General features: G+C 39.7%; 1 protein-coding gene across 2 annotated transcripts; it reads right to left on the bottom strand.

The window, feature by feature from the left end:
- Positions 1-36: 36 nt before the first annotated feature.
- On the bottom strand, positions 37-25121 carry POC5 (POC5 centriolar protein). 2 transcript variants are annotated; one of them, XM_072359904.1, is made up of 12 exons: positions 25041-25121; positions 22493-22577; positions 13315-13462; positions 11358-11551; positions 10823-10999; positions 9670-9774; positions 8314-8493; positions 6402-6564; positions 4809-4927; positions 3870-3983; positions 2852-3028; positions 37-458 (listed from the first exon to the last, which is right to left on the bottom strand). In XM_072359904.1, the coding sequence occupies exons 2-12, from the start codon at positions 22574-22576 to the stop codon at positions 309-311; spliced, it is 1611 nt and encodes a 536-aa protein (XP_072216005.1). In that variant the 5' UTR covers position 22577; positions 25041-25121; the 3' UTR covers positions 37-308. The 2 variants fall into 2 exon arrangements, with proteins under 2 accessions (XP_072216005.1, XP_072216004.1); XM_072359903.1 differs by lacking the exons at positions 13315-13462; positions 22493-22577 and having other exon boundaries at positions 64-458; positions 25041-25106.
- Between the last annotated feature and the right edge of the window lie 2725 nt (positions 25122-27846).

Here is a 27846-nt window from a genome sequence, read left to right as displayed (position 1 = left end):
TTATGCTGGAAGTAAACAAGCATTTCGGACAAATATCGTATTTTATCCTTTATTTGAAAATGTGCAAAAGATTCTTTATTTAAATAAAGTGTTTATCTTAATTATTAAGTTTTCAAATAGGAGGTAGAATAACATTTTCAAGGTCATTCATTTTCCCCTCCGGATGCTTTCTGCACACACTTCTTTTGTTAAAAGGGCTAAAAACATGATACACACTTTAGGTCTCGCTATGTCAAGCTTTGAAAAGACCGGGAAGAGGTTTAAATTACATATTTTTATAAAAACCTCCACCAGTGGAAGGTATTTACTCAGTCAACAACTTTTATTGACTGAACGCTGGTGTGAGTTTGGCTCTGAAGCATTCGCCCAACTTGTCCTGCAGGTCTTGAAGTGGTAGAACTGGAAGCAAGGAACACAGTTCGAGGATATTTAGCTGCAGTGGCTTGGGATATGGTTTGCTGAAAAGTAATCAGACACCACAGATCTTTAAAGAATGCAAAACAACCCAACTCCATTCAAGTAACCGTAAGTGAACAGTAGTTTAAAGAGAAAGATTCCTAATAGAAACTGAACTACACATCAAAAAAACAATGGGATAACTATTTTTTTTTCTTCCTTATATACTTAGAACAGTACTAGTACTTAGAAAAGTACTAAACATCCAGTTAACCATCATATACCCTGAACTTGATCATCTTGATCTATGCAATCTCATTTCAAGAGCTTTTGTTTTTAAAGGTTGTTCAGAATATTCCTTTGTAGTTCCAATGTAATCACACCAATACTCCTTAAAGTACAGCATTTGCTATGAGAAAGTTGGTTTCCAAAAGGAAGAAGTTTGCATTTACTTTACTTAAGAATTTCTTCCCTCAAACTGGACTTCTTACTGCAATATATAGTAAATGCATACAGCTTATATATGCAGTCAGGGTAGGCTCTTTGTCAGATTGACAGCAAGAGAAATACTTGAATCTGACTGATGTGCACTTAGACTTTTATTTGCAGAAAGAGTATAAGGTATTTATTTCTGGGAATGTCTGGGAATACAGAGACATTGTCTGAGCAGCCAGAGATCAACCTAGGAAAGCTAAGGCACAGATAGAATTAAATCTGTCCATGGACAAGAAAGGCAACAAGAAGGGCTTCTCTCAATGACAAAAGGAAGATTATAGAAAATGTGAGTCTCTCATGAAGGAAACAAGAGTCCTGGTGATCTGGGACAGTGCAAAGGCAAGGTATGAATGCCTTATTTAGCAGCAAGACTGACCTTCAAGAATCCTAGATCTCAGAGGCCAGGATAAATGGCTGATGCAAGGAAGATGCACCTTTGGTAGGAGAGGATCAGGTAAGGGAATACCTGAGCAAACTGGAGAAATTCTATGGGCCCTGGTAGGATGCACCCACAAATGCTGATGGCCTTAGCAATCCTATGAAGAAAGGCTGAGAGAGCTGGCTGAGTAAGGCTGTTCAGCCCAGTAAAAGGAGGCTGAGGGGGGATCTCATGAATGTTCATAAATACCTGAGGGAAGAATGCAGAGAAGACAGAGACAGGCTCTTTTCAAGCACCCAGTGCCAGAACAGGAAGCAGTGGGCACAAAGTGGAACAGAAGGGGCTCCATCTGAGCATCAGGCAGCTCTTCTGCGCTGTATCAGTGACAGAACACTGGCACTGGCTGCCCTACTCCCACTTTGGAGATCTTCAAAAGCCACCATGACGGAGGCCTGGGTAACCTGTTCCAGATGTCCCTGATTGAGCAAGGTTGGACCAGGTGTCTTCCAGGGGCACCTTCCAACCTCAACCATCCTGCAATTTTGTGACTGCGTTTTTAATTCCTCATTGCACTTTACAACTTCCTGAGGGGAGGTTGTGATGAGGAGGAGCTTGGCCTCTTCTGCCAGGCAACAGACAGGACCCGAGGAAATGGACACAAGTTGTATCAGAAGAGGTTTAGGCTTGACATACGAAGGAACTTTTTTTCTCAGAGGGTGGTCAGGCACTGGAATAGCCTGCCCAGGGAGCTGGTGGAGTCGCCATCACTGGCAGTGTTCAAGAAGCTTCTGGATAGGGAGCTAGGAGATATTGTTTAGGGGTTTTCTGCAGGTATGGTGGAGGGAGGACAGTTGGACTAGATGATCTTATAGGTCCTTTCCAACCTTGTGATTCTGTGATTAAAAGGCAGGTTTTGGTACAGTAGTGACACTAGTCATAGACTCTGAATTCTTTAGAAGTTAAAGCTCCTTTTTGCTCAGATTGGTCTAAACGTGTAGTGACAGACTAGGTGATTTGGGCTACTGTTACAGTCATATTTTACGTTGCTTTCATACCCTATTAATGCACTTGTCTCGGTATTTCTTCAGAACAGCGGGAGGAAATAAAAAGATACAAGAAGCAGGCCAGATGAACTTTGTTGCCTCTTGACAAAGATTCTGCTTTTTCCTCCAAAAATTTGCTATGCTCAGCTTGCCACTATCTTTGATTGGACTGCTCTACTATCTTTGATTGGACTGCTCCACTGCAAAGCTTGTCTTTAAATAGCAGATGTGTGATGACAATACCTAACATTGTTGCACCAGATGACGACCAGCTATGGACAGGAAGACTCACCAAAGAGTTGGCCAAGAAAAAGTCAACCAAGATTACTGTGCCTATGAAATAATTTCTAATGAAACAAACTATGATGAAAGAAGTAAACACTGCCACTTTAGCTTTCTCTGTAATTCTATCCAGCCCAAAGGTAGCACTGCATATTATTTTAAAAAGGACTCAAGTCTAATGATCTCTTCATGGTGGTGGTTTTTATTTATACAATATAATATTAATAATACTATTACAAGCATAATTCTGACTTACCTGAGTGACTGGGTGATGTTTTTCAACAATGATCGAACTCATGGGTGGAGCAACTCCCATCACGGCTAAACTACCAGAAATTCTGTGTTTTTGCCCCATATCAGATCTGCCTGTGATTCGAGCAGTGATTGTTCTCCCAGCTTTCTGTTGAGCAGATGTTATTACCTTTGCCATGGGCTACAAATAAATTAGATATTAATTAGCAAAATTTCTAAGCATAATATTTGCAATGTTTTAGTATGGGTGCTTAGTTTTATTAGCTGCTTGCCTACATAACATAGGAATCTGCATGTAATACACTTATGCTATATGGAACTGAAGTTGCTCCACCTATTTGCAACCTAGTTAATTCTGTCTTTTTTTCCACAGCGATGCTGTTTTAGTGCAACTACTATCCTGAGGGTATTAAGGCTAATTTGACAAAAATCAAGCTGCACGGGTAGTTTAGCTGGCTGCATACTCTGGTGATAGCTGCAGGCACTTCCATCACCCTGATAAGTCTTTCCAGCTGCGACATAGCAGACACAAAAAGACTTCTATGCAATAAAATGTTGCATCTTTCTGATTACTAGAAGCAAATTGCATCAAAGCAAAGGAGAGCAATGCAGAGAACCCTCATGGAAATTTAAGTGACAAACACAGAAACGAGAATGAGAGATACATATTAAATAGCAGGAGGCAAAAGCAAACCATATTTTTTTCCAGAACACAATGGAACCATGCAAACCACCAATTGTTCCTGCTGTATTACACCTTAATGCACATACACTTTTCTTACTCTTTATTTTGTCATACTTTTTTTTTCACTCGAAAAATCAGCTAAAGCTTATCGTGGGGGCGCTTTTCCATCTCATTAATAAGCATTCACAAGATAGTGTTGTTGCACATTTAACTGAACTCTATGATAGTTTTCTCAGCTACATACTTGAGTTGCTCTGAAAACTAAAACTAAACAGAAAATGCTCTGAAACTAAAAGTTTGTTCTAATTGTCTTAAAAAGTCAAACTGAGCATTTTACCAATTTTTGAGTTGATGCCAGCCCAGATCCTGCAGCTGTGCCAGGGATGATTACTGGAGAATCAGAATCCAGCCTGGTCTGAGAAGTGCTTGCATGACCCAGGTGGGCAGAAAACTGTTAAGTGAATCAGGGTTTAAAGAATGAGCATGTTTCCAAAAATGCAGTTTTACTCTTTAGATAGACAACCTAGTGGCTATTCCACTTACCTTTCTAAAATGAAGTTTTTTTGCAGATGTATTAGTGCTATTTTTAATATATATTTTTTGCTAATCTAAAAATTCTTTTTAAAAAAGTACTTGTTTAAAAATTCCTGAAAATTGAGTAACTAATATTTGGTACTATTAGAATGGAAAACTGGGAAAAGAGGCAAGCATGTCCTCTCTCCATTCTATCCTGTACCCTAGTGTGGAATTGTTTTACAGCACAAACATCTTCAGCATAACTCCAGGGCAGGTCCAACTTCCAGGCTACTGGGTAATAGTCTGGATAAGCTGACATAACAAGACAATAAGGTAAGTTTTTCCTCAGTGACTATATATGTTGCATTTTTAAAAAGAAATTTAATGTCAAGCTAACTTCTATTTTTTTCTCCCAGGTAATAGTATGATCAGTTCTTTTTTTGGCAAGGCACTCTAACAACCTCTTTTTTCAGTAAAAACCTTGGAAAGCAAATTCTGCTTGCTGTTGTGACTTTCTCTTCATTAGCTTAACACATCTTCACTAAAATCAATACCAGAGCTAAATGGAAGTATGCCAAGTCATAGGAGCCATGACTTACACACTTCATTTATAGCAAACACTCTGAACATACTTGTTCGTTTCTTTTTATACTTAGACTAAGTTCAAATCCCCTCAGTTCAGGCACTATTATATTTATCTTCAAAAAGCCCCATGGCAGGAAGTTCATTTTCACTGCTAGTGAATATAGCACTGACTTACCAAGTCTTCCATCTGAAGAGCAGTTGCTGGTGCAGGGGGTGGTGAAGGGGGACTGTACTGTGAAGGAGGTAGCCTTCCTGATATAATGGCACCATTATCTTCTCTCCTACTTCCTGCATCTATTTTAAGAAACAGAATAATGGGATCAGCACATAATTTAACAAACGCTAGGGGATACGAAATATGTTATAGTAAAAGTTTTACTACTCCTTTGGTATTTCTGTATAAACTAATGTAAAGGATCAGTCTGTTCTACTCCTGTATTTGACGCTCCTTTTCAGAAGTTTGGAAACAGAAATTTCAGGTGACTTGTTTCTCTATTTTGCTTCAGCACCTCTATGTGCTTGTCAGACTTCAGAGTAAAGAATAGAGGTTCTGGATACTGCTTGCAAATACTAAACCTACTGTGCAAGAGCTGCCTTTACACTAGAGGCCAAAAGTTACTTCAGATAGACAGCAGCGAGGCAGGGAAAGACTGTACTGAACGCAGCTCCATTCTCTTGTCTCAGTGCAGACACCATGGGGACATCTAATCTGCAGACTTAAGCAAGAATCTTTTCAAGTTGTTTCAGTCTTTACTTTTAGAATATAAGTTTCCTTAAGGGAAGCAGAGAGAAGTACTGTTGTTTACTCTTCCATTTCTAAAGGACTAATGCAATAGGAGCTCCAGGAGAAAGGAATATTTATCATTTCAGGGATTAGAGTATTATTGTATGGCAACTGTTTTTTTGTTGTTGCTGTTGCTGTTTTCTTAAAGTGAGCAGGAAAAATATAACAATATAGTTCAGCTGCTACAATATTCAAAGTTTTCAAGAATGAAAATATGCCAGAATACACATTTTGTACTAACATATACACATATATATACATTAAGCTTAGGCATAGACAGGATCAATGGCATATATATCTGATCTACATTACTTAAGCAGTGGTATTTCTATTATAACATGAGTTATTGTGGATCTAAGCTAAAAAATCATGATACACAAAATTACCCATCAATAAATCAGTCACAGACTGCTGACGATCTACACTGTCTCCAAATAGTAGACCCTTGTCACACTGTGATACTTGCACATTATTAACTACCTGTAAGTCTTTCAAGGGACCAAATTCTGCTTTTACTTGCAGTGACAGTAGGTGGCACTGCAGTGTTTGTAGATATGTAACAGACTCAGAAGTTTAAGGGTCCACAGATTACAAAACACATAACTCAGTTACCCATCACTATGTGTGAGACACACTATCTGTTGCATGTGTTTTTGAAAACAATAAACATGCAAAGTTAAGATAAAACCTGAGAGAGCAGTTTCTTGTTTATAACACGCTGAAAGATAAACATTTTATTCATGAACTCGCCATCTGCAAGAAATCATTCATTTTGTTTATTATTTAACAGTATGTTCTTCAGCGTCAGAACATTTTTTTTACATATTCAATTCATCTCTTTAAAGGAATTATATTTGATGAAGTCGTCATATTAAAAAAATTGGAAGGAAAAAAGAATAATCCTTTTTAAAAAAACAAAACAACAGAACACAATAAAAACAACAAAAAACACAAACTCCCAAATTATAACTACTTTACACTGACCAGGATCTGTCCTATTGTCCTTGCCTTGAAACATGGTCATGGCTTCCAGATTCAAAGCACAAACACCACGCATAAATGCTTTCTTCATAGTGTCTTCATACTGCTCTCTTTCACTGTGCAGACGCAGAATCTCAGCTTTTGTTTGTTCCAAAGTAGCAGTTAGCTACAAAAGAGAATATGGAAACAGCTGCCTTGTACTTCTGGATGCAAACCATGAACATATTGAAATAGCTTTAAAAGACACTTAATGTGTTTACAAAATGTATATTCACTTCAAAATCTCTAGTTTGCTAAGGACAGAATCACAGAAGGGCTTGGAACTAGATGATCCTTAAGCCTTTCTGTGATTATATCCTCAGCAAACTAGAGGGCAGGGTTGCCAACCACTAAATCAGGCTGCCCATGAACCCTTCCTACCTACCTGACCTTGAAAATCTCCAAGCACGTGAGGCACCCACAACTTCTGTGGAACAGTTTTGCTCCAGGTACCTCACCACTCTCTTAAAAAAACCAACAAAAACTTCCCCCCGATAGCTAATCTAAATCTCCCGTCGTTTAGTTTAAAACCATTCTCCCTTGTCCTGTCACTATCAGACAGTGAAAAAAGTTGTTCTCCCTGGAGCTTTCTCTTCTCCAAGCTGAACAAGCTCAGCTCCCTCAGTGATTCTTCTTAAGAAGTGCTCCAGTCCTGATCACCTTAGCAGCTCTCCTCTGGACCCCCTTCAATAGCTCCACATCCTTCTTATGTGGGGTGCCCCAGGCCTGGACGCAGTACTCCAGATGGGGGTCTCATGTGGGTGGTGACCTCCCTCTCCCTGCTGGCCCACCCCTCTTTTGATGCAGAGTAGGACGTGGCTGGCCTTCTGGGAAGCAAGAGCACACTGGTGGCTCATGTAAGGCTTTTCATCCATCAGAACCCCCAAGTCCTTCCCAGCAGAGCAGATCTCAATGAATTCTTCTTCTAGCCTGTACACATGCCTGGGATTGCCACAATGTAATTGCAGTATCTCACGCTTCAACTTTTTGAATCCAATTGGGCTCACTAGGTTCCCAAGGACTGGAACTGTCTGCCCAGAGAGGTTGTGGAGTCTCCTCTGGAAATACTGCATTTTTTTCTGTATGACCTACTGTAGGAAACCTGCTTTAGCAGGCAGTTGGACATTATGATCTCCAAAAGTCCCTTTCAATCCCTACAATTCAGTAATTCCGTGCTGTGAGCCCACTTCTCAAGCTTGTCCATTTGAATGCCAGCCCTTCCTTCTGTTGTATCAACTGTACCACTTAGCTCAGCATCACCTGCAAACTTGCTGACGGTGCATTCAGTCCCTCTGTCCAGACCACTCATAAAGATATTGAATGGCACTGGTCCCAAGACAAATATCTGGGGGACACCCATTGTTACCAGCCTAACTTCATCATAAACTTTGAAAAATTTTCAGTAAGTGTCGTTGAGAGGTTGGAGGCAAAACCAAACTTGTATTCAGCCTTTAACAGCTGTAATAGAAGAAGATATTGAACTCCTTATGGTCATTTATAATAATAATAGACTTTTATTTCTATTATGTCTTCCTCCTTCAGTGAGACCTCAAAATAAACTGCAACTATTAAACAGTGTGTTCTTAGGAATCAGGTACAATTCCTTGTGATGTGTAAACAGATATTTACTCCACCTGCATATGCAGATCAGCAACATTTTACATCAGATGCTAGTCATAAAAAAAAAAAAAAAAAAAAAAAAGCAACCATCTACAGGAGAAATCCTAGATCTCTTCACATCTTTTCCTGTACTTCAGAGCTCTGTTCTCTTGGAAAGTCTTCATGCTTTTCAAACTTGCTGAGAAAGATATGCTTTGTGGAAATTGATTTATCGAGACAAGGAGTGAAGGAATGGAAAAAGTAAACCTTACTATACCTCTGCAATTTTGGCTTCATAATCATTGGTAAGCTGAACACAGATATCTTCTGCCCTTAGCTGACAGGCTTTAGCTACTTTCTCTTTCCATCTTTCTTCACTAAGAGAGCGCCATGCTGCCCATACCTTCTTCTTCAAAGCTGTCTGGAATTGTTTATCTGCTATTCTGTTTGCATATTCCTTGGGAAAAAACATGACCACATTATAAGCAAGAGCAAGTTATCTAAAAACTCAAGTGACTATGGATGACTGCTTAGCCACATATTTCACAGACCACAATGGGAATGTCTAAACTGAGTTATGTTTGTGTACTGCTTCACTGTGAAACACCATATCAGTAGCTCCATTATTCTGTCTGCACACGCATTAAGGAACTTTACTCAGTAACAGAAAACACATTGTAGAGCACCTAGCTTACACAAAGCAGTGTTTTTACTCACAGCTTAATGACTTCTAAACAACAGCCTCATGTATGTGGTATAAGCCTACAGTCACAAGGATAGCTGATATGAGCATAAATCATAATTCTTAACAAAATATATACAATGATAGAGTCCAGGATGCTTCAGCTAGTTTGTTTTTTTAACATAATACTATAATTCCACTCCAATAATGATAACTCTATCCTGTTTAAAAATATTCACCAGGCAACATATTTTACTATTACTTTTTTCAGACATTAATCAGAAGAGATAGAAGAAGCTGAGTAATTTCCCCAAAGTAGTTCCAAATTTGTGTTAAATTTCCAGATAAGAGAGAAAGAATAAAGAAAAGGCTATCCCTTCCTGGGAAACTGCAGTTTTGGACAGTGTTCAATAAACATGAATCTACGTGAAAGTTTTGCAGCCTTGATTTGGGATCCCCCTTTTCTGTTACGTTTCATTCAGCAGGTTCTTTACAACACCTGACGCAATGCTCCATGTTTTTTAAGTGTCTAGCTCTTAGCAAATGCATGTTTTGGTAACTGAAGTTTTAAATGTGAAACTGGGTCCCAAAAAATATAAGATGATATATTTAATAATTTAACTGCTCAAAAGCAGTTTCTTTAAAATTTATAGACGTCCCCTTGTCACTTTCTTCAAAATACAGATACCATAAACTTTTTGCTGTAAGATGATCACAGTGATAGGAGCAAACCAATATCCTAAACAAGAAGTTTCATCTTTTTCACAATTCCAGGGAGTATTCAGACAGCAGCATTTTTCGGTGGACTGACAATTTCAGACTGTCATTTGACACCGCCTAGCACATCAAAACAGAAACACTGCCATTTCTTCCAAATGTAACAAGAGAAGCACCAATTCTGACTCTCTTCAAAGCTTTAGTTTTCATCACATTTTTATTTTGCACACATACCTGTTGTTTAGCTTTAATTTGCTGAATCCGCCACTGTGTAAACGTTCTCATTAACTCTATTTTCTCTTTCTTCCTCTCTAATGCTTCTGTCATGTTAGTAATCACCTGCAAAAACATTAACGCTACATCAAGAGCTATGATCTTTGTAATACCAAAAGGAACACACTTGCAGGATTATTTGCACTTAAAGCATTTACTTTTAGCACCAGCTTTTTACTGAATCTTCCCTTTAATTCAGTTAAGCAGGAAAAAACAATCAGAATTCAAATCAGGAGCAACATTCATTCACTGACTCTTGTCTAGATTTTAATTTCCTCATAATACTTCCTATTTTAATAAATGTAAGTTACTTTGCTAAAATATGGAAAGCTGTAACTTTTTGTAGTTTCAGAAATAAATACAAAATCTATCCAAAATTAGAAATAAATATGTGTAATTCGTCATCAATTAGGAAATGCATTTAATTTTTGAAAGAAATCACCCTTCCATCATATTCTAAGTCCATCAGCAGGATTTTCAGAATACAGACCAGTCTTTTTTAACTGTAAATACAAGTTAAGAGTCTAAACTCCATAAGTATTCCTAACTAAAATGTTTAAAAATTAAGTTAATGTTATTGAATCCTCTTATTTTATATGGGTGCAGGTCTACCACAATTTTATGGACATTTCCGCAGTTCTAGTTAATTTCAAAGTTGTTCATAGAAAAAAGGCACAGCTAGAAGACCACAAATGTACAGCTCTAAGAAACTCAAATCAGGAGACTCTAAACATTCTGAAGACTGCTGCCTAGTTAAAATGTAGTAAAACCTATCCAAGCAATAGAAAAATGAATGGCTTTTTGAAGCATAAGAGCAAATAGACTCGTGTGTGATTTTCATGAAACAAATTAAGAATAAGATTAGTGACAATATTTAAGAGCAAAGAATGTAAAATATTTACACACTTCATATTAGATTTCCATTGTTAGAAGCTTACTAGCAACAGGATTCATTTTTCCATCATACAGTCTTGGTATATTATTTTCTTTTTCACAGTACAGTCTAAAGATATTTACTTAATTGTAGCAAGTGTTTCGTTGTTCAAATAAACAAGGTAAAAAAGTTTTTTGTTTTTAAAGAGGCAACGATTGAACTTTGAAATTACAATACTACCTCATCTTTTCTGCCAATAGAGATCTCATAAGTACGTAGCAACTCTTTCAGGTTTTCCACCTCATTGTTCAATTGTTTCACATGTTCAGCATGTTTCTCTTTTTCTTGTCTCATTTGATGCTTGTGATGTTCGATAAAACTTAGTTTCCATTTCCTCAATTCACTCAAAACATTTGTCTAAAAAGTAAAAGGATGATAGTAGTGAAATCTGTAAAACTATTTCCCTTTCTCCCCAGTCTTTTAACTTAAAACACTTTGTTAAGAACAGATGAGTATGTGAAGACTCCAGGCTGTATGCACCTACATACATTACCAGACAGTGAACTACCAAATGACAATAACTAAACACCCACGACACAGAAAGTTATTCTGGAGTTTTTGTCTTGTGCTAACATACAATATGAAACAAAAACAAAAAGAAAACCATCACTTTGTAATATAACCACAATACAAATTTCCCTACACTCTCACTTAATCTACAACAACATACTGACATTTTTATTTTATTTTTAATGATTGCATCCAAAATAAATACCTTAAGACTGCCACTCCAGAGATCAAGTATATTTTCTATTTGAGTAACTTTTTCATCAGGTACAGTTAATTCAGTTACTATGGTTTCATCAGTTCCTTTTGGAACGTGTGCGGACTCTTGTGAAGAAGTCTCTTCTGAAACAGGGCAAAGTTGTTCCATATTGACCTCAGTACACACCTTCACTGACAATAAATCTAAAAATGACACAGAAAATAAAGATTAATAATCTTTATTATAATCAGTAACTGCATTATAATCAGTAACTGGACTGCATTCTGTATTAAGTCAGAAGCTAGGCAAAAAAGTAAAAATAAATTAATAAAATGACTGTCAATTACTACTTTCCCCATGTATGCCAAATTGGACCTAATTCAAATAAGTGTCTCCAAGATACAGATATATTCAAGCCAACAGTTACACCGTGACAGTAATAAACATCAAAATTACTGTTCACTTGAACATAATCTTTGAAAGTCTTTTTGTACTAAAGAGGATGACTAGAACAAGTACCAAGATGAATGAGGATACTGTTGCTAAAGACAAAAACTCACTTTGAAGAGCCTGAGTTGGCTCTACTTCCTCCACTGTGACTTGACGATGTCACAAAAGTGATCCAGACCTCTGATCAACTTTGTGGTTCTCGTATGGATCTGCTCCAACAGTTCCACATCTCTCTTGTGCTGGGTGCCCCAGGCCTGGATGCAGTACTCCAGATGTGGCCTCATGAAGGTGGAGCAGAGGGGGACAACTCTCTCCTCCTCCCTGCTAGCTACCCCTCTTTTGATACACACCAGGATATGGCTGGCCTTCTGGGCAGCAAGCACACATTGCTGGCTCATGTAAAGCTTCACATCCACCCAAACCCCCAAGTCCTTCTCAGCAGGGCAGCTCTCAACGAGTTCTTTTTCCAGTTTATACACAGACTTGGGACTGCTCTAACCCAAAAGTAACACTTTGCACTTGGCCTTGATGAAACTCAGGAAGTTCACCTGGGCCCACTTCTCTAGTTTGTCCAGGTCCTTCTGGAGGGCATTTCTTATGTTGTACCATCTACACTGCTGAGATTAGTGCTGTCCAACAAAGATGATCAGCACTAAGTTTCAAGGCCAATTAACCTATAGTTGTAAAACAATTACCATTTTACATATTTCTCTAACTAGAAGAGAAAACCTTGTTGTCAAGGTGACAAAAAGGGAGTATACAAAAATGCAGGAAAAGATCTTCATGATGAAATAGCAAACCTACACAACAACAGAAATCAAAGCAAGTTCTTTCTGATTCTGTAAGCTAAGAAATTAGTGAAGAATGACACACACATGATTATTATTTCTTTTAAAGTTAAATTGACAAAACTTCCTCAAGCTAAATACAATTGACAAAAGCCACCAATATATAACCAGAAATACCAACGTACGTTGAATCTTGCAATATCAGTGCACCACAAGACAGTGAGTTTATACACAGCTGAATACCAAGTAATAAAGTAAAACTCAAAAACTGAAAATTGAACTAGAAGAATGATTGTGTAGTAACATATATAGCAAGTCTCCAAAGCACTGTTCAGCTAACACTTCAAAATAATCTTGCTTTAAATAAGCATTTATCTATCATGGCAGGACAACTGTGAGTAAAACTAGTTGTGACCTGACAAACTTCTATGAAGTAAAGGCACCTATGCTACTATACCAACTATGGTGTAAAATGAAAATAAACAAAAATGTTTATTTTAACCTTTACACCACTGAACACTGAGAACTGTCATTAAATCAATACTGTCACTTTAAAGCTATGCCAGACAAAACCCTTCAGTGAATATAATACCTTCCTAAGTTTCTTCTTGTGCAAAATATAAATACATTATACATTAACTATATGTTCTTTTCAAACAGCAACTATTTGAACACTTAAGTCATAACACTGCTTTTATAACATCAACCCATAGCTTTGCACATATTACCTGGAGTTTTATGGTAAACGGTGTCATCTGTTACACTTGAAAATCTGTCCCTTTCTCTCAGTTCTGAGGATGGTTCTGACTGGTTTGGGATGCGCAATTCAGACTTTGGAGTCACTATAACATAATGAAGCAGTTCTTCATACTCATCCTGTCATAAAATGTTGACAAAAATTATAAAACTACAATTTTTTAAAAAACCTACTGATTATATGTAAGAAGAAGTAATAATGTTTTCAGATAATTTATTTTTTAACTAGGGGAAACTAAGATTTCACAGTGCATAAGTGAGCTGTTTTCTTATCATTTAGAAGCAAGTGATGACAGTTATAATTACTTTCCTTTAGCCTCCTTTCCTGAAGTTTACTGTTAACAACTAAATGCAGTGTAATAGTTATACTGAAAGATTTTGCTAGATGCCAAAGCTGAAAATTACAATAGGGACCTTAAACAAAAAAATAGGAAGTAAGATGGAACAGTTCCAGATCATGCAAACTATTAATCACCTGATACTATTTTTTATCACTGCTATTACTGCAGAGAATAAGAACATGTATTTTTATAACCACAACAAAGTGCAGAATCACATTTCACATTCTGTAACATCATAATTACTACCAAATAAGCTGTAAAGCAGAAGATACTTTATTATCCAGTATTCTCTTTAAGGTAGATATAGATAGGTTGAAGACCTGTGAGTAGTGGTGCTCCCCAGGGGTCAGTGCTGAATCCAGGCTTGTTCAACATCTTCATCAGCGACCTTGATGAGGGGACAGTGTCTACCCTCAGCAAGTCCGCTGATGATACAAAGCTGGGAGGATTGGCTGACACACCAGAAGGCTGTGCTACCATTCAGCAAGACCTGGACAGACTGGAGAGCTTGGCAGAGAGAAACCAGGTGAGGTTTAACAGAACCAAGTGTGGAGTCTTGCATCTGGGAAGGAATAACTGCAAGTATCAGTACTGGTTAAGGCATGACCTGCTGGAGAGGAGCTCTGCAGAAAGGGACCTGAAGGTCCCGGTGGACAACAGGTTGGCCATGAGCCAGCAGCGTGCCCTGTTGGCCAAGAAGGCCAATGGGATCCTGGGGTACCTTAAAAGGACAGTGGCCAGCAGGTCAAGGGAGATGGTCCTCCCTCTGTTCTGCCCTGGTAAGGCCTCATCTGGAATACTGCAAGCAGTTCTCGGCTCCATGGTACAGAAAAGACAGGGATCTCCTGGAAAGAGCTCAGCACAGGGCCATGGAGATGATAAAGGGCCCTATGAGGAAAGGCTGGGTGAGCTGGGTCTGTTCAGCCTTGAGAAAAGAGGACTCAGGGGGGATCTTACTACTGTTTATAAATATCTTAAGAGTAGGAATCAAAGCCAACCTCTTTTCAGTGGTCTGTGGGGACAGGGCAAGGGGAAATAGCCATAAAATTGAGCATAGGAAGTTCTGCACCAATATGTGAAGGAACTTCTTCACAGTGAGGGTGTCAGAGCACTGGAACAGGCTGTGCAGGGAGGTTGTGAACTCTCCTCTGGAGACATTCAAGACCCACCTGGACACCTACCTGCGCAGCCTGCTGTAGGGGCCCTGCTTTGTAGGAGGGCTGGACTCAAGGATCTCTGGAGGTCCCTTCCAATCCCTACAGTTCAGTGATTCTGTGTCATTTGCACCTTATATTGTGTATTTATTAAATTATATTGGTATAGGGAGCATGTATACAAAACTAATATAAAAAATTTGCATGTTAAAAATAAACTTGTCTAACCAGGAAATGGCTTTAAGCTGTGAACCAAAATAAGCCAATAAACATGACTTTTTTTAGTTCTCTAATTAAATAGATTTTCAGAATAAAAAGTATCTAGAGTTCAAATGTGAGTATTTGACATTATAGCTTAAACATAAAATCTATTCCAAGGGTACCACTAATTAAATATCTGGGACAAAACAGGCAATTGCAAAACATTAAACTATGCCACTAGCAATACTTTTTTCTTCACTTAATACTGTTTTACTCTATTCTGTATTTTAATGAGCTTAAATATCAGAAATCAATTGGGAATTAAAAAAAAATTTGGTCCTGTATTTCATATCATGCCATCATGCTGTTGGGTGCAGAGACACACTGCACTGCAGAGCTGTTTCCTGGTTTTCTCCAGCAGACTCAAGTGAGTTCTGACACCCTATGACAAAGAGACACTGTGATTAACAGGCTGCCCAAGGAGATAATGGAGACACTGTCCCTGGATGTGCTCAAGAAATGTTTATAGTTTAGTGGACATACTGGTGACAGGTGGACAGTTGGACTGGATGATCTTAGAAGTCTTATCCAACCCTGGCGATTCCAAGGAAGATCTGATGCCTCATCCAAATAAACACACCACTATGGAAAGAGGTATCCGGTATTCATGGCAGTTAGCCATGGTGGAACTGCTATAAGATCTCATGTTTGATCCTGATGATCCAAACCCAGGTATTCATCAGTTATGTGGCAGAAATCCACACAAAACACAGCAACGTATCTCAGTGCAGTAGCAGGAATGCTACATAAAGAAGTAAGATCTGTATGATATGATTCGATTCATACTCCTCAAGAATTCATACTCCCTGCATGAACGTATGTCTTGGCCATCTCAGTAATATCAGAAAAAATGAAGAGATTTGAGGAAACACTGGTCCAACTAACCCAAAGTTATGAACCCCACTCTCCACCTGTACAATCTAGAATCTCCACTATTAAAGGCAGGCATCCCCTTGCTCAAGTGAGGGATAATACTGGTTCCACAGCATGTACTACCCTGTGTTTTGACCCGCATGATCATGGAGAGGATATGAGGAGGTGGGACAGAAAACCCATTTCAGCCCTATGAGCATGGGTAGAAGAGTTACAAAAAAAATCAACTATAAATGAGGGTTTCTCCACGAGAATGGCTGCTTCAGTTTGCTACTGAACACTGCAAATGCTGTACACATTCTCATCTTGACCTACAAGAAAAAAAATAAATGCATACAGTAATTAAATCATCTTGCCTCCAAACAGAAAATCCAAAATCCATCTACATTTTTGGAGTGACAGGGGGTTCTCAAGAACTGACTGTGTTGGAGGCTGAAGTAAGCCTCACTGGGAAATATGGGCAAAAGCATACCGTTGTGACTGGCCCAGGGGCTTCATGTATCTTTTGCAATGATTATCTTGAGTGGTTATTTTAAGGATCCAAAGGGGTTCTCATGGGCTTTTGGAATAGCTGCGTAAGAGACAGAGTCTGTTTTGTTTAGCCTTTCAGCAGACCTATCTGTTGTAGGTTTACTACATGAACAGCAGGTGTCAGTTGCTGCTATAACAATGCACAGGCAGCAACACAGCACTAACCAGTACTCCTCGTTCCCCATCCATAAGCTGATCTCTCATTGGAGAGTCAGGGAGTGATTAGCAAAACTCACTCGCCCTTCAATAGCCCCATATGGCCACTGTGAAAAACCAGTGGAGAGTGGAGGCTGACAGTAGAATGCCATTTGCCATGTGCTGATTTCAGCCTACCCTAGAACAGGGTGAAACTCCTGAATGTCATCAATACATCAATGATATTATTGTATGGGGAAATACAGCAGGGGAATTTTTTAAGAAAACAACCCAACTCCTCCAGCAAGTTGGTTAAGCAAAGCAAAGTTAAAGGACCAGCACAGGATTCAGTTCCTAGGAATAAAATGGAAGGATGGATGTCAGCACATTCTGGCAGATGTAATCAATAAAATCACCACTACATCTCCATCAACTAGAAAGAAGGAAATACAATTCTTCGTAGGTGTAGCATTTTTTTTGGAGCATGCATATTCCAAACTACAGCCTTATCACAAGCCCTCTCCATCAACTGATGTGGAAGAACAACTTTGTATGGGACCCTGCACAACAAAGGGCTCAGATGGAGAACCCCTATTATCCAGGAATCTTGGAAATGATCACAGACTGGCCTGAAGGTAAAAACTTTGGAATATCTTCAAGGGAAGAGGTAATGTGTGCAGAACAGACCCTGCCATGCAATGAATTACCAGAGAGTGAAAATAAATATATCCTATTCACTGATGGGTCTTGCCACATCAAAGATGGAAAGCTGCTGTGTGGAGCCCTATGAGTTATAGAAGCTGCCAAAGAAGGCAGCAAATGGAGCCAATTTGCAGAGGTAACGACTGTCTAACTGGTCCTAGATGTTACTGAACAAGAAAGGTGGTCAGTGCTTTATACTGAGTTGTGGATGGTGGCAAGTGCCCTTTGGAGGTGGTTACAGCAGTGGAAACAAAACAACTGGCAGCAGAGAGGTAAGCCTATTTCGGCTGCTGACTTATGGAAAGACACTGCTAGCTGGGTAGAAAATCTGGCCATAAAGGTGTGTCATATAGATGCTCAGATGCCCAGGTTGCTGGGCCATTAAAGAAGACGAAAACAATGGGCAGGTAGAACAGACCACTAGGACTGAAGTTGCTCAGACAGACTTTTTGGATTGACAACACAGATGTGAACTATTTCTAGCTTGGTGGGCCCGTAACACCCTGGGTTCTCAGGGAAGAGATGCAACTTATAAATATGCTTGAGATCGACAGCTGAACTTGACCGTGAATGCAACTGCACAAGTTATCCATGAATGTAAAATGTGCCACAATTAAACAAGCCTAGAGAAAATGAAACCTCTCTGGTGCGAAGGGCGATGGCAGAAGTATGAATACTGTGAGGCTTGGCAGGTTGATTATATCACTTAATCACAAACTCATACTGGCAAGCATTATGTGCTTACCCTGGCAGAAGTAATCACTGGATAGCTTGAAACACATTCTATGCCCCATGCCACTGCCTGTAATACTATACTAGGCCTTGAAAAACAGGTCTTAAGGCAACATGGAACCCCAGATAGAATCATAGAATTACAGGGATTGGAAGGGACCTCCAGAGATCCTTGAGTCCAACTCCCCTACAAAGAAACGCCCCTACAGCAGACTACATGGATAGGTGTCCAGGTGGGTCTTGAATGTCTCCAGAGAAGAGAATCCAAAACCTCCATGGGCACCCTGTTCCAGTGCTCTAATACCCTCACTGTGAAGAGGTATCTTTACATATTGGTGCAGAACTTCCTATGCTCAAGTTCATGGCCATTTCCCCTTGCCCTGTCCACACAGACCACTGAAAAGAGGTTGGCCATGTCCCTTTGACTTCCACAATTAAGATATTTATAAACTTCATTAAGATCCCCTCCAGCCTTCTTTCTCAAGGCTGAACAGACACTGCTCACCCAGCCTTTCCTCAGAGGGGAGGTGCTCCAGGCCCTTTATCATCTTTGTGGCCTTCTGCTGGACTCTCTTCGGGAGTTCCCTGTCTTTTTTGTACCATGGAGAATTGAATCAGATAATGGAACTCAATTTAAAAATACCCTCATAAAAGCCTGACATAAAGACCATGGCACTGAATGAGTATATCATGTCCCTTTCACGCACCAGCTTCTGGAAAATCAAACAATACAGCTGACTGCTGAAAACTATGCTGAAGGTAATGGGCAGCAGAACATTCAAACACTGGGATAAACATCTGGCAGAAGCCACTTGGTTAGTCAATACTTGAAGGTCTGCCAGTTGAGATGGCCCTGCTCAATCCAGCCTTGTACGCACTGTAGAAAAGGATAAGGTCCCCTAAGAACATGTAAAGAAAACACCAGGGAGAACAGTGTGGGTTGCCCTAGCTTTGGGACCTATTTGTGAGGTTGCTTTTGCTTAGGGACCTGGATTTACTTGATGGATAAGGGAAGGAAATGCGAGCACCGTGTATACCTCAAGGGAACTTGACACTGGAAGAAAGCAGGGAGTATGTATGTATGTAATTACAATTACAGTTGTTATGATTTGCATGTGTATAAACCTGTGTTGTACAATTTAAACATGGTGTAATTATATGGAATAATGGGGGGACACTGCCCTGGTTTCATCAGTATTCTATATTATGACACCACATGACAGGCTGTTAGGTGCAGAGACACAGGTGCACTGTGAAGCTGTTTTTCTTGGTTTTCCCTGTCATACTCAAGTTGACTTCTGACTCTCCAAGAGGAAGATACACTGGGATGCACTGAATTTCCTAGACATAACCCAGGAGCCTCCACATGATTTCTGATTCCAGATGATGCAGGAAGAGCTTTCTTCTCCAGGAGGTGAACAGTGGAGGACTTGCTGATATAAAGACTTGGACTGTCTCTCCTTCTCTCCTCCAGTTTTATATTTGATTCATTTTGATTTATTACTCTTAATTATTCTGTATTACCACATGTCCTTTTAATAAATTAGCTTATCCTATCTCAAATGGGTTTTTCATCCTCTTCCTTTCCCTCTCCTTTTTCCCAGGGGGAAGGAGTGGCATCACATGATTACTCTTCAAACCCGGACACTATTCAAGCTGTGAAAATTTAGACTGGAAACAATCACCTGAAGTTACCAATTACATATAATGTGCTGTTGGATCTACCAATTGAAACAGTGTTTTAAAGCTTTTAGTATAACCCTCACATTCCTGTGGGCTTCAGGCAATCAGCAGATATTTTAAGAATCCAGGTTTTGTACACTTAGTTAACTTATAGTTTCCCTTCAAATTTCCATTTCCCATCCTCTACTGTGTCAAAATCAGATGTGTAAATAAATGTATGTAAAGCCATCCTGCAGTTAGCTAACATTCCAAAAACAAGTAACCCTTCACAGGTGTACAACAAAACAGATACATATCTAAGCAAGGAAACTTTGGTATTAATTCCTGCTGTTTAAACTTGCAGTTACTCACACCAACTGAAACACTGAAGCTGCGTTATATCACTGCCACAAGTTCAGTCCATTTAAGTGCTTTAAAGTAAAAAGTAATCACGGACATCGAATTTCAAGTAAAAACACAATAAAACAAAATTAAGAATACATCTCTATTTTACTTAATATCCTTGGTCTGCTGTAAACAAAAGCTCTTTCAAGATGTTTTTCTATCAACTACACAAAATTCTGTTAGAACATGAAAATGCAGGGATCTAGTACTAAGGCCTAAATGTCAGAGCAGTTTTAATCATTTAGTACATAATGCCTTGGTCTTGTAGAAGCAAGGAATGTCTTGGGCCCCTTGTTCTACAGCATTTTTTAACATGCTCGAAATATTATTAAATATATATGTATATATATATATATATTTATAAATCTATAGAAACTGTCCTTAGGATGGCACTCAAGTTTACCAAACAAACAAACTGATTCACTGGACAAAGCAAACTGAAGAATTCAGCTACACGTAAATAATGGAGCCAGTGGATTACTTTCTTTTTAAGGAAAAGATAACAATCTTATCTTCATTAAGTTGCCAAAAAGCCCAAAGAAAACAAAACTAATCTTCAAAATTATCTGAAAGGGTAAGAGTACTTCCCTTGCCAATATTTCTATTAGTTAGCTATGGCCTTAATGTTTGCATTTGTAATTACTATTTTTTTCCCCACGAGATGTACTTTATAGTTATGTAAGCCCTAATTGGCACTGTTACTTTTATTATGTATCCCTACTTGCGCTCAGTGCATTTGTACTGAGATACAGGAGCCAAGTTATAGTCTGCCTTACCTGTCTGTCAGACTTATGAAGACAAATGAGCATCTGAAGAGAAAGCAGCACTTAAAATTCACAGAAACATCTAAAAACAAGTTATCCAACTGAAGTAAGGCAGTTACTGAGATTTACAGCCCTAATCACATCTTCTGCAAACCAAAACCCTTTTCAAATCCAGTTCACTGCAGTTAGAGTGAAAAGTGAATCACTGCTGTGCTAGATGCGCATTCAGTAGCAAAGCGGCTACTCAGTATTATTCTGCTCTATCATTCTCAATGACGTGGACTTCGGATCACCCTGGCAATCAATAAGAATCATACAAGAAAATTCTGGTCATATATAATTTGTTGCCTTCCTCCTCTTCTCCAATTACAAAAGGCACTGGAAACACAGGCAACAGATTACAATCAATGTGTTGAGATTAATAAAATTTATTCACAGAGAAGTGTAGGATCTATAAAAGTGAATTGCTCATAAACAGGTATTTTAAAAGGGACAAAGTCAATCAGGAGGAAGAAAAAATTGAACAGTGCTTAAGATGTATGACCCCTTTTACAAGGTAGCAGAAGTATAGATGCACTTACATAAGGCAACCAGCAAAGCTTATTGTAAAATATTCTAACCAGAACAGGTTAATTTATTAATGGAAGAAAAACAAACCAATGCCAACATCTACTCTGATAATAATAACCAACTATTGAAATACTAAGGATGAGGATCGTATGGGAACTGTTGACTCACAGCCTGAACCTCTGAGTGATTACCTGAGGCAAGGACTGAGTCAGCTGCAGGAGCACAGGTGAAGGCAATTCACCTGTGTGACCAGAAGAGGGTGAAGCTTGGCTCCATCTCTCCTAGACCCTATTTAAGGGCTGACTGCCACTGAAAAACAATCTCTTTCTGGAGATCACTCCTCATGGAGCTTCTTGCAAGCCTACAACACTGGTGAGCACTTTTCATTTACCTCTGATTATCTTTTCCAATGTGATAATCTTACTAGCCTAACTTCTCTGTATTCTATATAACATCTGTATACTTACTGATCATACAAAGATCTACCGCTTTCAACAGAAGGACAAACACTTTATCCAGTTATCTCTCCATCCTCTCAAAACACAAACAAACCCAGAGAAACAACATCCCCTTCCTTTGTAGTTTCAGCATATTTAATGCAGGAAACAAATACCTCTTTTCATCGTGTAAGAAACTTCATGCTGCTATGCTTAATTTCTTAGAAATATGAGGTTTCTATCCTAGTTCTTGCCTCTTGGGAAAATTTTACACACAAAATTAGCACCAGAAAGAAGACAAGAAAACTATGTTATTTTATTTATGGCTGACACTGCTAATCCTCCTAAGGTTAGATGTGAATTTTCATTTAAGTTGAAATTTCTTGTGAAATGCACAAAAAGAAATCCAATTTATTTTAATCACACGTTTCACTTCTGTCTAATTTGCTTCATTTCCTAATATTTATTTTACTGTATCTCTAAAACACAGTGAAGACACTAGTTTTGTTAGGCTTCCTCACAATTACTTGTAGCCAAATAAAATGCACTAACAGTGAACCAAATGAGGTTGCTTCTTTCCTACCTGAATATCTGAAGAAACAGAACTGCCCCGAACTGAGTCTTTTGACAAAAATGAACTTGTGCTTTTCTCCTCATCTGATGACATCCTGCACAAAGTTAGTCAATAAAACAGTAGAAACTGAGCTTCATTTTTTATTTCCAGGATGTTTACTTCATGTTCACTAACATCCTTCACAGAAACAAGGATACTGCTGTAGAATCTAGCTTAAGTAGCAGCTTGAAGTGGGGGGTAGTAGCCCATTCAGTGGGATAACCAGAATGTGCCCTTTTTATATACACTGCTATACACATAAACTGAAAGGGATTTAATTGCTTTATCCAAACCATGCTCAAAAACATGAAAAGACTTCAACTGACTTTGAGATTCAAATAAAATATGGATTATGGTTATTCAACACTGGCTGAGTAAATTTTATACCTAACATTTCATGTTACACAAAATATTTTACATTAAATATATAGTGCAACTACAATATGCTGATAAGAGGAAAAAAGTTCCATATAGAGAGAATAATAGCTTAATTTATGAGCACAGTCCTACGTCAACCCATCCTCCTTTTTAGTTGCATCATTTGGAGCTTATTTAGCTTGCTTTAGTACAGAATTCCTACACAGGGACATAGGAGTGCCTAAATTCTGCTCTGATTTTTTTTTTTTTTTTTCAGGAGACACCACAATCCAAGCTGAGCCGATTCGCTAAATGCTTACCATGCAAAATAAAGAATTTGTTAATGAACAAATGGCAGAGTGATATAGCTGCCTGATGAACATCAAAAGTAACCACAAGACACTTCTGAACAGACTTGTTAGCTGAGAATAAGCCTAGGAAGAAGAACACCATAAACAACCAGAGGAAAAAGATACTTGTATAGTGCAGCTAACAACCACGCAAGTTAAAAATTATTTATAAACAGGCCTTTAAAGCTGTCAATTATAATGTTCTTAGTTGTTTTTTAAACGTCAATTTTCCGACAGAGATGTTATTTTTAAACTGCCAGTTGTACTGCTATTAAGTTGGCAGGAAATATCCTTCTTAATGATCATCTTATTTCAAAATATATGTTAAGAAAAGCAGTACTCAGAGCACTCTATATAGGAACAGAGATGGAAGCTAATTGGCTCAGTTCTATGAGTTATTCCAAATACTGATTTGTCATGCACCATAGAAGATATCTCTGCCATTTATGGCTTTCAGAACACAGACTGAGAAGTTAGTTTTTGTGCTGAGACAGAAATTTTAGAAATGGTATAAAGACAGTTTTAAATGCTGAAATATCCTACTGCTCAAGGTTCAAAAACCATTTGTTATCTCACCGCTTACTGCCTTCTTTTCCTTACTGCATATATTCTTCCAAAGGCCCCAAATACTTCTTCAGTAATTCAAATCATGTGCTTTATAATTCACACGGTATCTCAAGTAGTCCTGAAGTCTTAGAAATATTCAAATGTATTCATGTGTGTGTTGGCAAGACAAATGATCAATTTATTATCAGGTATTCATAGAAAGAGCAAGAGTAACAAATTACAAACACTGCTCTCCTCCTTTATCAATCCATTTAACAAAACTACCTACCACCAATTCTCCTCATTAAACAGGAGGCCACCTGAGTTTCACATGACTCTGATATGTCTAATGAAGTGGAGGGAAAAGTTTGTTTATTAAAGTCCACTGTCCTGACTTACAGACTTCTGAAACTCAGTTTAGCATACATAGTTCTGTGTGTTGTCTATGCTTGAGTTTGTGGTTCTTCAGCTCAGCTGCTTCCTTTCACACAGACAATGCTCTCTCTCCATTTCATGTCACCCTCTGAGTTTAAAACTGCAGCTTAGTTACCTGAAGTCACCTTACAGAAGTCACAGTCTGCTTAAGCTCAGTATGTCTGCCTTCTCTTTCTGTCCCTTCTCTTTATTCCTCTGGACAACACCTCCACCACATGCATCACAATTCTAACCTGACTGCCTTTACTAACTTGAACATTGCTTCACATTCACCCAAACAGCATACTACTACAGCTTTCAGCTTTCCTCGCAACATTTTTATTTTCCCCATCAACACCTCTGATGTTGCTGCCTGCTGTCCAGCCTGACATTTTGACTATTGCAAAACTCCAGCACAAATACCAGTAAGCCTAGAATTCTAGAAAGCTGCTTATGTACAGAACAGGTAAAACTACTGTAAGATAAATACAATTATTTTAAGCTGATGCTTCCAGATGCCATTGTCGCCTCTTGCTAAAAATAAGTTATCTGGCTTGATCTGATTAAGAGAACAGAGGCCAAGTTTCTAAACAAGACATTTATCATCGTATACTAAGACATCAGTAAAGTGACTGACCACCGAGGCCGCCTCAGCTACTGCCAAAGTAAGGCCAAGCCGCGGGGTGTCACGCCGAAACCTGGGGGCACGGCCGGGCCGGCAAACGGCTGAACAGTCAGGAGGAGAAATCAAAACTTCGTACTTGAACGCATCTCTTTTTATCCTGCTAAAGACAGGGCCTCTAAAGCCGCCGGGCCCACGCCAGCCGGCCGCCCCCTGCCTCCCCTCTCACCTGCGGGCAACGGTCGGAGCGGCTGCCGGGCGTAAGGGTTTCAAACTACCGAGGCGGAAGAAGAACCGTCTTTCTGATAGGCTCAGCCGGATTCTGCAAGACACTCTCCGATTGGGCATCTTGTCGGAAAAATAGCCAATTAGAGAGCTCGGCCTGAGCAGAACGGGCGTGCAAAGCTGTCCCGCCCCTCGGCTGAACGCGTCACCCGCTGCCGGTTCCTGCTTGTCAGCGGTGCCGCCTGCTGATTGGCCAGCGCCGTTCCCGGGGCTGGGGCGCGGGCCGTGGGCGTCCGTTGGGGGCGGCACTCCTGGTCAAGTTGTGTTATACGTGAGTGGACTTTATATTACACCAGGTAACGCGAAAAAGACAGCACAGATAAATCCAAACACACAACCATAATTAACCCTTTCTTTTCTTTTTTTTTTTTTTTTTATGTTCTAGAATCTATTGCACTGTTGAAACAGTTAACTCAGGAAATTGTCAGAAATGTCACCTCTCTTGGAGGCACTAAGTTCTTCCATCTGTTATGTATATTTTTCAGGTTTTTTTTTTTTTATATCTTGTCTATTTATATATGTATATATTACAGTGTTCCCTGTTGTGTTTGTCATCATGTATTTCTTTGACGTCAGAACCCCAAGCTTAGCACAAGTCACAACCAAGCGTCTGATATCTGTAGGTATGAGTATAAAACATTTACTTACCTCAGACATTCATGCAATAAACGAAATTCTTCATTCCTAATTTTCTGAAAGTTTGTCTTTAATCCCATTCCCGGTCTTCAGCAAGTGTCGAATCAGAATAAACAGAAAGCATTGTCCTTTATGAGTCTCTGTACTAGCAATCTACATGTTGAACATCTGTTAACTGAGGTATTTCAGTCTTATACCATTTTCTGTTTAAGTACTATTTGTAGAAATATTTGAAGTTAGGAATTGGAAGAAACATCATCATGGGGCTCAGCTGTAATCAGGTCTAGGTGGGCAATGCCTGCACCAAAGCAAAGTGTAATCGATTTTCCCTTGCCACAGCTGGCTTTAATGCAAAGTTCCAGCTGATAAAGGATTTTCTAGTAATCCAAAATATTCATCCTCTTAATTTAATTGTTTGATAATTGAACTAAAGTCAAATGCAAAACTGTTGCATTACAGAATGAATCACAGAATCACAGAATGACCCGGGTTGGAAGGGACCTCAAGGATCATGTAGTTCCAACCCCCCTGCCTAGCAGGGCCACCAAACATACGCCTTTACTAGATCAGGTTGCCCAGAGCCCCGTCCAACCTGGTCTTGAACACCTCCAAGGACGGGGCATCCACAACCTCCCTGGGCAGCCTGTTCCAGGACCTAACCACTCTCCTAGTAAAGAACTTCCCCCTAACATCCAACCTAAATCTTCCCTCTTTTAACTTAAAACCATTTCCCCTAGTCCTGCTATTATCAGCCCTTTCGAAGAGTTTGCTCCCCTCCTGGGAGTAAGTTCCCTTCAGGTATTGAAAGGCTGCAATGAGGTCACCCCGCAACCTTCTCTTCTCCAGGCTGAACAAACCCAACTCCCTCAGCCTGTCCTCATAGGGGAGGTGCTCCAGCCCCCTGATCATCTTCGTGGCCCTCCTCTGGACCCTTTCCAAAATCTCCATATCTTTTTTGTACTGAGGGCTCCACACCTGGACACAGTACTCCAGATGGGGCCTCACAAGAGCAGAGTAGAGAGGGACAATCACCTCCCTATCCCTGCTGACCACCCCTCTCCTGATGGAGCCCAGGATCCCATTTGCCTTCCGGGCTGCCAGAGCGCACTGCTGGCTCATGTTAAGTTTCTCATCTATTAGGACCCCTAGGTCTTTCTCTGCCGAGCTGCTCTCAAGGACAACTCCTCCCAGCCTGTACAAGTGCCTGGGGTTCTTCCGGCCCAAGTGCAAAACCTTGCACTTTGCCGTGTTGAACCTCATTAGGTTCACCCGAGCCCAGCTTTCCAGCCTGTCAAGGTCCCTCTGAATGGCATCCGTTCCCTCCACCGTATCAACCGCACCACTCAGCTTGGTGTCATCAGCAAACTTGCTGAGGGTGCACTCCATTCCCTTATCGATGTCATTAATAAAGATGTTAAAAAGCACCGGTCCCAAGACAGACCCTTGAGGGACACCGCTCGTTACCGGCCTCCACCTGGACATAGAGCCATTGACCACCACCCTCTGTCTGCGGCCTTTCAACCAATTGCTTATCCATCTAGTTGTCCACCCATCAAATCCACTTCCCTCCAATTTGGAGATGAGGATGTGATGGGGGACCATGTCAAAGGCCTTGCTCAGGTCCAGGTAAATGACATCGGTCGCCTTCTCTTCGTCCACCGACGCCGTCACTCCATCATAGAAGGCCACAAGATTAGTTAAGCATGACCTTCCCCTGGTGAAGCCATGCTGGCTGTCTAGGATCACGTGCTCGTTCTTTATGTGATCAAGCATGTTGTCCAGGAGGATCTGTTCCATAATCTTCCCAGGCACGGAGGTGAGACTCACCGGCCTGTAGTTACTCGGGTCCTCCCTGCTCCCCTTCTTGTAAATGGGAGTGACGTGACCCTTCCTCCAATCATCCGGGACCTCACCTGACAGCCACGACTTCTCAAATATGATGGAGAGCGGCTCAGCAACCACCTCAGCCAGCTCCTTCAGGACTCTGGGATGCACGCCATCTGGCCCCATAGACTTATGCATTGTTGCATTGTTTTGAAGTGATTGTTATTGCATAATATTTCAGCTAGGACTCTATTGGTCCAGTTTCTGCTACTAAAATGGAGTACAAGTTC

Source organism: Excalfactoria chinensis, chromosome Z, assembly GCF_039878825.1.
Source record: "Excalfactoria chinensis isolate bCotChi1 chromosome Z, bCotChi1.hap2, whole genome shotgun sequence".
Taxonomy (NCBI): Eukaryota; Metazoa; Chordata; class Aves; order Galliformes; family Phasianidae; genus Excalfactoria; species Excalfactoria chinensis.
Note: the sequence above shows the minus strand (reverse complement) of the source record. Positions and strands in the feature narration are given on the sequence as shown.

What these genes read in the sequence shown, in the direction of transcription:
- POC5 (XM_072359904.1), bottom strand. Translation starts at nt 22,576, where the DNA reads ATGTCATCAGATGAGGAGAAAAGCACAAGTTCATTTTTGTCAAAAGAC. An exon ending in AAATTAAAGCTAAACAACAG is followed by an intron (nt 8,494 to 9,669) that starts GTATGTGTGCAA and finishes TTTTTTCCCAAG; the next exon opens with GAATATGCAAACAGAATAGC. An exon ending in ATGAAGCCAAAATTGCAGAG is followed by an intron (nt 6,565 to 8,313) that starts GTATAGTAAGGT and finishes TCTCTTTTGTAG; the next exon opens with CTAACTGCTACTTTGGAACA.